The following is an 11,112-nucleotide window of genomic DNA, read 5'->3' as shown; positions in this document are numbered from 1 at the left end:
CAGAAGGGGAGAGTGAAGATCCACGTGGTCTGGGCTGACTCCACAACCACACCTGTTGTCCAGGATGCTGCAGCCAAATGCAAGCAGACCCGAGGACTCATCAATAATGTGTAGCGTAATGGGTAGCAGATAGCAACAAAGCGATCATAAGCCATGGCTGCCAGCAGGCAGCACTCTGTCAGCCCCAGGATGGTGAAGACATACATCTGAGCTGCACAACATGCCACACTTATTGTCTTGGGCTCCACCAGCAGGTGCACCAGCATCTGAGGCACCACACTGGTGATATAGCACATCTCCAGGAAGGATAGATTTGCCAGGAAGAAATACATGGGAGTGTGGAGCGTAGGGCTTACCCAGATCAGGCACATAATCACTAGATTTCCTACTACAGTGAATGTGTATATGGCTAAGAATAGCACAAAGAGAATGGGCTGTAGTTCACCAAGAGAGGAGAAAGCCACCAAGGAGAATTTGGTGCACAGGGTCTGGTTTTCCTTCATTACTGGCTCAGAGGTTGACATCTGCAGAGACAATCAAGAATTACCTGACAGGTGGATAAATGTATTCATGTATGCACATGCAAACACACACATACACACAAATAAATGCATAAATCTGCTTTCTACAGCTTTGCACTGGGCTAGGAACCATGAAAACTAGTTCTTGATGCTAAATATTTATTAATATTACCTAACAGAATACATAATAAGAGTAAGCAGTTAAATGTTGTTTAAGTTAATTGCTTAAAAAGGTATCTCACAAATCAATCTAAAAAGACTCAGCTTTCAGTGTGGTCTGTTGAAACCTTTTTCATAATGTAAAATAAATGGTTGAGATAAAAAAATACCTTCACAAAAGTAAAATGTAATTTCATTCTCATTTCACCGTATCAGGATAAGATCTCAAAGTGCATTCATTGATTGTATGAATGAATGAAATGAATGAAAAAGAAACCATTATTTCCCCCATTTTTCACTAGCTCTCTCTAAGCATTGAGCTTTCCTTTTACCAATGAATATCATGCCTACCTGCATGCAAAATATAAATGTCTTTTTTTTTTTCGTACTTCTTTCTTCTACTCTTGAGGTCTCTAACGACAAACAGCTAAGTGGAATGGGAGATACCAGTATTTCTATTCTTGCTGAAGTCCTCTGGGACCAGAAGCCCAATAGTCCTTTGGCTTTGTCTCAGAGGAATATGTAAAGAAACAATAACATTAATCTGGCTACAACTTAACTTTTTTTTTTTCGACAGGATGCTTGATTCAGATATTTGCTGCATATAACAGCATTTTACTTTTCTATCAAATACTTCATAGAACTCAAGTCACCATTAATCCCTCATCCACACATTAACCCTGAAAGGAGCCATGGAATCTGGTCCACCTAGTGACTTCCCTCTTCATGTGACATAATGGTGGAGGAGAAAATATAGTTATCTTCAGTGCCTTCTCTGGGTCAAAAGTTCTTAGGTTGGACCAAGGTCTTGACATTCTCCTGGTGCTTCAGTGTTGTCACATGCAAAAAGGGATAATTACAAGCCCAGAGTGTATGTTCATTGACTTCTATGTAGTCTACATCTACATGGCTCTCAGAGGAAGACACAAACCAGTCTTTGTTCTAAAAGAGTTGAAAGTCTAACGGCATTTGATTACATGGAGAGGTAAACTCTTTCTTGGGATCTTTTAACTCAGATGCTCCTCCACCTTTAGATGAAAGTGCAATTTATGTTCATGAGATTAAAAAGTCAAATTAACCCACAATATATACTAGCTATATAGAGAAGAAAACTGAGGAATCATACTTCTAGCAAAGAACGCTTAACCACAAGAAATGTTTCTCATTTATATGAGCTTGGAAAAAAGAACAGATAGTTACCTTCACCTGCTTCCTACATTTCCATATGCTCCTTTATTTCTTCCAATATTTTTTTTTCTTTAATTTACACTTTCTATCTCTAAAGAGAATATCAAGATTGATCATTTCTTATAGATGCTGATGAAATCATTTTATTGATTTCTAGTAAGGATTTTTAATATTTTATTTAGTACACTTTGCTACTAAAAAATAAATAATGGATCTAAATTTGGGGTTATCTCTGAGATTTCCAGAATCTCAACTTCCCCATTTTACAGAGAGGAAAGGAATTCAGATGTTTTGACAAGTACTTCAAAGCTATCCATTACTCCCACTGATGGAAACATTATCAAATGAAACATGTATAATCCCTTTAAGATCATAACAGCTACCCTTGAGTGCTTTTTGGAGAAAGCCCCCAAGCAATCCCAAAGGATTTATCTATTTCCTGTAAGTCTGGGAATGTTGGAAAATCCCTGAACATACAATTTGATAAGAGTATCAGTCAGTTATTGGGGAAGTTAAAGAAATCTGAACTGAATCACACATCACCAATCATATCCTGTCCACCTCCTAAGTCTATATTGTATTAGAAAGAAGAGGAACATAACAACATAACACGGATTCACCAGGGCAACATTTGATTCAATTTTCTGAAGCCTTCTTTAAGTGATTTCTCTAGATTTGTCTTATTTTTGACCAAATTGGAATCCCCAAGGCTTTACATTCTAGTAAATTTAACAGTTGTTTTGTTTAAGCCATATTCCCATATAAATGTGTGTTGTCTTGCTTTAAATTAAAATATTTTTAAAACTTAATGCCTTTTCTGAACATTAACTCTTTTCTTAGCAGTAGGGTCTAATCAGATGTTTGATATTTATTTATTGTTGGCACTTTAAAATAATCTCCTTTTCTTCTTCAATTTTACTATGATGTCTAATATTTTCAGTTGTATATTTTAAAATATTTCTTTAGGGGTTACAAATTAATTAATTCATGAACTGAATCCAATTTTTAAGAAGTCACATTTCTAAGTGACATCAAGACTGAATGTAGGGAAGATATGAGTCTATGTGATGTTTTTGTTACTGTTGAGTTGTTTCAATCATGTCCAACTTTTTGTGACCCTATTTTGTGTTTGCCTGGCAAATATACTGGAGTGCTTTTACCATTTCTTTCTATAGATAATTTTCCAGATGAGAAACTGAGGTAAACAGAATTAAGTGACTCATCCAGGGTCATGCAACTAGGAAGACTCTGAGGTCAGATTTGAATATAGTACTTTCTTGAGAACCTAAGTTGATACCATTTTTTTTTCTAGTGGCTCAAAGGTATTTTCTGATATTTTTCTTCCCTATTAACTTCCTTTATTGTTTAAGAAAGTCAAATAAGAAGGTTCTCTTGTCAAAAATTCCCAGTTTTCTTCTTTCTCTCCTTTTACTTTAAGTACTTATGCCTCAAAATGATCTTATTTCACTTATGCTTCCCTAAAATTAACCAGGTCATTATAACATAAATTGCTGCCTAGTCAGGCCTCTTCTTTCCTCAGTTTGTGCAATTGATTTTTCTTTTTTTTACCCCAAGTCATTCCAGAGTGTTCAACATAACACTGCCAATTGATATTCTATTATCAAGAATTATTCTTTCTATTTTTAATTGATTAATTAGAAGCACAGAAAGTGTGGGTAATCTTCCTAGACACTATCAAAATAACTCATAATGAGTTGATGTCATGGTTTTCTTTAAGAATGAAGGACAAGCAACAGAAGATTTTTGAGCCTGAGAGTGATATTAATAGCTGTGTGTCTTAGGAGAATATCACTAAGCAAAGTTCTGCATGAGAATCTGTTAGGAACTGGCCCTGCACATTGATTGATTTTGAAGAATTTTGAAGAATTTCAGATTACTGAAAATTAGGTCCTATGAGATCCTGCAGAGTTAGTCCCTTAATTTCTTGAGCATGTAACTCCACATTATAGTCTCCCTTACTGACATAAATATGAGCCACTGCAGGTTTTGTTTTATTTTTATTTATTGTTTAGTCTTATTTACTCAGTCAAGGCTTGTCTTTGCTGTTTGTATGCTACAGAACACATCCAGAATTCTCTCTGTAGAGGACCATAGGCCCATGGGACTCTGACCCTGATGACTGACTGAATAAACCTTCTCAGCTGAAGAGCCTGCTAACAGGCCTGGATTGGTTCCCCATTCCCCAGGAAGGAGCCAAAACACACAGGTGTGAGCATTATGTCCTTGTGATAAGCGTGGTATACACCCTAGGCCTGGGAACAAAGAAGTGCACAGTGTCCTCAGGGGAAAACAATTAGGACACATTCTATAAAGGCTTGTACCAGGGGTAATAAATTGGCTCTATTTTCCACCACTCTCAGAATCCCATCTCTTTGATGCACTCTCTTGCAGCCTCTGGGTAAGCAACTCTTTTTCAGCCCTGCTGCAGGACAGCAGGGCTCCCCACAACTGGCACCCAATATGAGGCACAGAAACAGCAGGTCAAGTGGGTGTCCCAGGCCCTAGTTGATTTCTCCCAGCAGTCCCCCTTGGAGCAGCACATGATCCTAGGACAAGGTGAGGGGAAGGCTCCAACGAATCACTTTTGGTACTCTCGCTTTCCTCACAAGCAAGCAAGCACACTGCAGCTATGGGACAATCTCTGATTAAGCAGCCTTGCTGAGAGATGTATGAGCAAGTCCTCCTATGCATAATGAAAGAAAGGGGACTCATTGTCACACAGAATCAGGAAAAAAAATTTTGCATCTGCTAGAGGTCACTTCTCTATGGCTACCTAAAGAAGGCACATTAGACCCAGAAAAATGGAAAATGGTAGGCAAACAAGTGACAGAATTTTACTCCAGGTAGAGCCAGAGAATTTCCCAGTACATTGCTTTCAGTTCTATAATGTTCTCAAATTGTGCTTACTTGAGACAGATCACTACAGAGAATTCGGAAGTTTGATGCAGGGACTCAGGTAGAGGAAGAGGAGGAAGAAGGAGAATAGGGAATAATCAGGGAGAAAAGGGCTGTTACCTGACTGGGCAGAGAGCCCTAGACAGCTGTCCATCCCCTCCCCCTTCTCGATGCTCTTCTTATCAAAGCATGCACACCCCTGCAGTGGATGAAGTTGAGCAACACTTCTCCCCCTCGAAAAGCTCTCCAACAAGCTAAGCAATGGGGAGAGGATTGTTGAGACTTAGGATTACAAACATTTCCCATACTAGAGAGTCCTGACCCTAATAATCCCAGACAAGTCCCTCATGACTACAAACCCCTTGATATCAGGATGTTCAGAGAAATTAAAAAGGCCTCTAGAGAATTTGGTTCAACTTCCATGTATGTTAGAACACTCTTGGACCAAGTAGCCTATACCCTCATGATTGGAGACAGGTGGCTCACACATGCCTCAGACCGGAGAATATATGATTTGGAGCTCTGACTTTCTTGAGCACTGCAGACAACAGGCCACCTGTAATGAGCAATGAGAGGTACCCTTCAATTATGAGCAGTTCTCAGGTACCAGCCCATACCAGGTAGTGGGCCGGCAGCTATATAATAATATAGGGGGATACCAACAAATAGCTGCATGTACCGCTGGAGCTTGGGCAGCACTCTCTGGAAAAGGGGACAAAGTATAATCATTCACAAAACTAATTCAGGGACCCCAAGAAACATTCATGGATTTCCTAGCCCAGATTAGAGCAGTTGGAGAAGGACCACAGTTGACATTCTGATAAAACAATTAGCACAAGAAAATAGCAACCAAGATTGTAAGAGAGCTCTTGCAGGTTGCAGAAAGGATGTCACTGTGGAAGAGATGATTCAAAAGTGTGCCACAGTGAGAACTCAGACTTTCTATGTGTATCTGCTTGGAGAAAAATTGGGGGCAATGAATCTTAGCGCATAACATGGGGAAGCCTGGAGGAAGGAAGATCGAAAGTCCTCTAATTGTGCGAAAGCGAGTCCTTTGCAAGCAGGTGCAGGCAAAAGGGGAAAGACAAAAAGGAGTCCGTTAGATGTAGGCCCTCCAGGCCCACCACCTCATGCCCAAAGTGTGGAAAGGGTTTTCATTGATCATCAGAATGTAGGTCTGGAAATGGCTTGCAGAGCCCTTTCTCTGGGCTCCATCAACAACAAGGGGGAATGGCCACAGCCTTAAGTGGCCCCCAAGTTTACAGCAGCAGTACATTCCTTATTGAATACACCTGTTTATCCTTCTGCCTTGCTACATCAAGGGCTTAGAGTACTTGAATGGTGCTTCCCTCTTGCACAGCCCAAGCAGTCTCTACTTCCTTATCCCGGGGCTGCCATAATTTTGTTGCGATTTCCACATACATGCATAAGAAAAACACAAGTAGGCTGGATCACAATGTAATCATTCTTAACAGTTTCCATGGCAGGTCCATGTGTGGACATTGCAGGTGTTTCTGTATCCTATAGGAAAAGTTCTTAAGTTGATTGTCTTAAGTCTTAAGGGTTATTGAGCCTTGTGATTATTCAGTGGGGTACAGAACCAGAGTTAGCCTAGCAGGAACACAAGTGCAATAACTGGTTGGGTTGACTTGGTTATTACAAGAAACAGGGATTGTGAGCATGTCAAGAGATGTGGTGCTTTAGGCTGCCCTCAATGAACTCTTGAACCTAGTCAAAACAAGACACTTTACCATAGTATGAAATCATTCAGAAAGCAAAAGGCTGTTGTTATGCCAAGCTCAGGACACAGCTTGTTTGCTGGGCTCAGCTCTGGGAAAGAGGTATCTCCAAATATCTTGACACCTTCCACAATAATAGAGAAAATGGTGGGTAGAGGTTTAGGGAGAAAATGATGTTTTCTATTTTAGACATATTGAGTTTAAGATATCTACTAGAAATTCAGTTTGTGTTATCTGAAAGGCAATTGGAAATGGGAGATTGGATAAGCAGAAAAATTGGTTCAGGAAAGATAAAATTTTAGAATCATTAGCATAGATATGGCAATTAAATCCATGGGAGCTGATGAGATCTAGTCTTTAACTAAAGAAAATGAGATTGGGAAAATTCACCATTTCATTCATTCATTTACTTACTTATTCATTTCATTCATTCCTTTCACTCATTTACTTATTCATTTATTAATTTATCTATTTACTCATTGATTGATTTATTCATTCACTTACTTTATTTTTGAACTAAAAAAAATTAGTAAGTACTTTTACCTTCCTTTTTCCTCTCTTCCCCAGTATATTCCTTGCTCTCTCCAATTTTCTTTTCTCTTAAGATCATTAAAATAAAACAAAACCGCAGCAGGTCCCCTTTCTTATTTAATTTTTTTCTCTAACCCTTGAAGGCATTAGAGTACTGGAGGAAAACTTGTTTCTGCTTACATTATAAGAATGCAAGCACTTCATCATTATAAAGTCTTTCCTAATGTTCAAAAATATTCACCTTTTTTTCTCTTGAATTCTGTTTTTATACTTCAAACTTTTTATTCAGCTCTGCTCTTTTCATTAAGAATATTTGAATATGCTGTATGAAGTTACATTTTCCCTTACAGGATTATACTCTCTGTTGCAGGGCAATTTATTCTTAAACATAAATCTTTATCTTTTGTCTTTTGAAACATTGTATTCCAAAATCTCCCTTCCTATGTAGTAGTAGCTGACCATTCTTATATGATCTTTAGTGTGATTTTTTTTTTTGCCTTTTTTTTTTGGAGGGCAATTAGGGTTAAGTGACTTGCCCAAAGTCACATGGCTAGTAAGTGTGTCAAGTGTCTGAGGCTGGATTTGAACTCAAGTCCTCCTGACTCCAGAGCCAGCACTCTATTCACTGCTCCACCTAGCCTTCCCCTTGACTGTGAATTCTTGATACTTGAGCTTTTTCTTTTTGCCTCCTTGCAACATTTTTTTCTTTGATGTAGAAACTTTGGATTTGGGGTAAGGCATTCCTAAAGTTTTCATTTTAGGGTTTCTTTCAGGAGGTGAACTTTGAATTTTCTTTCTTTTCTTTTTGCTTCTTTTTAAAATCCCCCCCGCCCCCGTTTCTGATAGATCTGTGTGTTTTTTTATTATGACTTCTTAAAATATCATATCCAGGTCTTTGTGAGGAGAGAAAGTGAATATTTGTTGTTAATCTGATATTTCTTATTCTATCCCTTCTTGGTCATAAAAAAATGTCTTAAATTTTCTTCCATTTTTTCAAACTTGGTTTTTCCTTAAAAAAAATAGCATGATTACAAGAGACTAAGCATATGAATTTCTGAGTTCCATGAGAAGTTTACATCAAAGAATGAAGTACTCATAGAAATGGGGGGTTTGAGTCATTGGTGAATAATGGACTTCATATTTCAATATTTGATTAATATTTCATTTTAGTTCCCAAACTAAATTGGAACCCAAATAAAAGGGGTTTTAAAGGTAACTTCTGAAGGGAGCATCCTCAAAATGTATACCTGGAGGAGGTAAGAGTAGGGAATAGGGTAGAAATCAAAGCAGTGCAGTAGTTTGCAGAATGGGAGTGATGTGTATATGTGAGTGTGTGTGTGTGTGTGTGTGGATGTGTGTACAAGTATATGGGTGTGTTTCCTCACATCATTTTTGTTCTTTATTAAGTCATATAACTGCTCTGGGTCTCCTACTCTTATAATATTGCTCTATTCCATTGACTTTAAGAGGAAAACTGGCCAGTGAAGTTAAAAACTGAAGACCTTTTTTAGAGGAAGACTTTAAGTCAAAAAGGGGCCCAAAGTGAAATACTATGTAATGGGTAGGAACAATTAAGGATACAACCAGGAGACATGGACCATCATGGATCTGATGGGGTGCTTGGGATCTGTGTTTGTAATATCAGTTTGTAACATCAGTTTGTAAAATCAATTTTTAAAACCAGTTTGTAAAATCACATTTCCCCCCTGCCCCAGCCTCAGAGCATTAACTCTGCCCCTTCCCCCTGCCAGCACTCTGCTCAGCAACAACCCATGAATTGTTTATTTCTGCTTGGAACAATAACAAGCTACACCTATGAATCCTTCACTAAACCATCTATGAACATTTTAGCTTAGGCAAATGTTATCTCCCCTTAGTAAATGGCCAGCTGGACCTATGAATCCTTCAAATTATTATCTATAGGTTAACTCCTTAGCCAATTATCCACATACTGAGTCTCTGTTAGCCTTAGTTCCCAACATCCATCTTGTCAAACATGACACTGATGGGTGGCAGACTAGGCACTTCTCAGTCAGCCTTGACCACTAGCTGACTTAGTGACATTTCAGGCCAAAAACCACACTTCCAGGTAGCCCCACCTTGGGCTATTTCCTAGTGAATTACGGGCAATAGGCCTTGAAAGTTGACATTAAAAGTGCATGTTCCTTTAAGCACTCACCACTCCTTAACTCCTCCCTAATCTCACCCCTACTCACCTAGTTAGCATAATTGACATCTGATTAATTCCCTAGACTCCTTAAAAACTATGCCTCTGTCTTCTTTAAGTTTGTGGGTTCTCTAAGAACTCTTGTCTGCTGTACAATGTAACAATAAACTTGCAGGTCCCCTAAGGACCCTTGCCCGATGTAAAGCATAACAATAAACTTTTACAAGCCTGACTTCAAGATTGCTTGGGCCTACTGAATTCTTTCCAGACTGAAGCACACGCATTCTGGTCCTTTATAAGGATCAGCGTTCCTGTATAACCTATTGCCATCCCCCCATCAGATCCAATTCAAGTACACTTGGTGTGTTTCCACAGATGACCCAGGCAGGGAGACCTCAGAGATTTGTTATCAAGGCTAGAAATCTAAAGCATGGAATCTTTAGAAAAGAGTTAGTTAAGAATCTCAGGTAAAAAGAAAAGGTTTCTCTGGAGCAGAAGTAGCCAGCAGTTAGTGCTCACAAGTCTCATGAATGTTAAAAAAAAAAAGACCCTAAAATGTCTTCAGATACCCACAACTATCCTTTGCCCTCCTTCTATGGAGAACCAGTTAAACTGCAGTGCCAAAATAAGTGTGTTGAGTGTTGGTAACTTCTTAAAGTTTACCCCTAGTCATTTTCCCCTTTTGAGAATATTGAGGGTGGATAAATTGTGTCTGGTGTTGCAGTAGCTGGGTTCCCATCACATGGACACACCTGCTGTTTCTGTGGTAACTAAGAATTCATGGATACACCTGTTGTTCCAGTGAGTAGTGAGGCATACACAAAGAAGTTAGGATATTGGTGGGAGGGGGGAAAGGGGCTGTGGATAGGTGCAGTGGGCCTGCTGTTCAGTAGGGCCAGCCCTTTGATGAAGTTAGTATATTGGGGCTGGTGGCAGCTTTATTAGGATTCCATCATCTGGTCCTGTTGAGAAGAAGCTTTTGGAAAACTTTCCATCATGAGAAGGTCATAAAAATCTTGACAGATAAGTTTCCAAGAATAATTTTCATTTTACAACTCTATTTTCTTCCTTTTAACTGTAGAGACCAAGGGAAAAAAATGGAAAAATGCTTTCATCATTCTATTAGGTGAGATTTCCAACAAAGGAAATTTAGTGCATATGGTAAATTGAGAGGAATGAATCAAAAAAATGTCCTTTTGGCTTACTTAGGAAAGGGACACTTGGGAAAATGTTTGACATTCCAAACCCTACAAGTATACAAGGAATAAGCAGCAGCAGAAAACCCTATGAACCTGAAGCAAGTTATAAAATAACTTTCAATTTAAGGAAAATAGTTAGATCTTTACATTTAAACTTCCTCTTGAATCCATCAAGGCTTGCCACAAAAGTAAATGTTTTCTGTTTCTCATCCTTTGTGTTTCTGCCCCTTGTGTATTTTCTAAATCATTCTCTGGGCATTTCCTCCTCAGTGTATTTCCTCTTGGTAGTTAAATACACTTTCTCAAAACAGAAATTATGCCTATTATTATTGAATTCCTATAGGGACAAACTAACTCCCCAAACAACTTATTTGCTATATTATGTGATCTTCACATTTTGGCATGTGATAAGAGACTAGTTATATACACATATAGTAATTTCCTATGTGACCCCACAATATTTAAGTAGGCTATTGTTTTCAGAAAATAGATATTTTTCAATAGAATGCTTTCCAAATATAATTTCGAGGACTGAGAATAGGTACTTGGTGGATTATTTAGAGGATTCCTCAGGCAGCAAAATTTAGGAAATGTAAGATAAGCATAATTTGCCTGAGGAGTGTTTTAGTTTCAAAATGTAGAGAGGAAGGGCAACAAAATATGCTGAAGGTAACAAAAGTGCCTAATCTATC

The 11,112-nt window shown here is 38.5% G+C and overlaps 1 protein-coding gene across 1 annotated transcript; it reads right to left on the bottom strand.

Annotated features, from left to right (window-relative positions):
- Nucleotides 1–8: 8 nt before the first annotated feature.
- On the bottom strand, nucleotides 9–6,208 carry LOC138167860 (olfactory receptor 2D3-like; the record flags this gene model as incomplete). Its single annotated transcript, XM_069096820.1, has 3 exons — nucleotides 6,119–6,208; nucleotides 1,037–1,107; nucleotides 9–528 (listed from the first exon to the last, which is right to left on the bottom strand). Coding segments are annotated over exons 1-3 (681 nt in total), but the record flags the coding sequence as incomplete, so codon positions are not given.
- Between the last annotated feature and the right edge of the window lie 4,904 nt (nucleotides 6,209–11,112).

The sequence above is a fragment of the Petaurus breviceps genome, unplaced genomic scaffold, assembly GCF_028583685.1.
Source record: "Petaurus breviceps papuanus isolate PSGF00001 unplaced genomic scaffold, PetGlider_PUasm1.0 313, whole genome shotgun sequence".
Taxonomy (NCBI): Eukaryota; Metazoa; Chordata; class Mammalia; order Diprotodontia; family Petauridae; genus Petaurus; species Petaurus breviceps.
The sequence above is the reverse complement of the archived record's forward strand: the minus strand, read 5'-3'. Positions and strand labels throughout refer to the sequence as shown.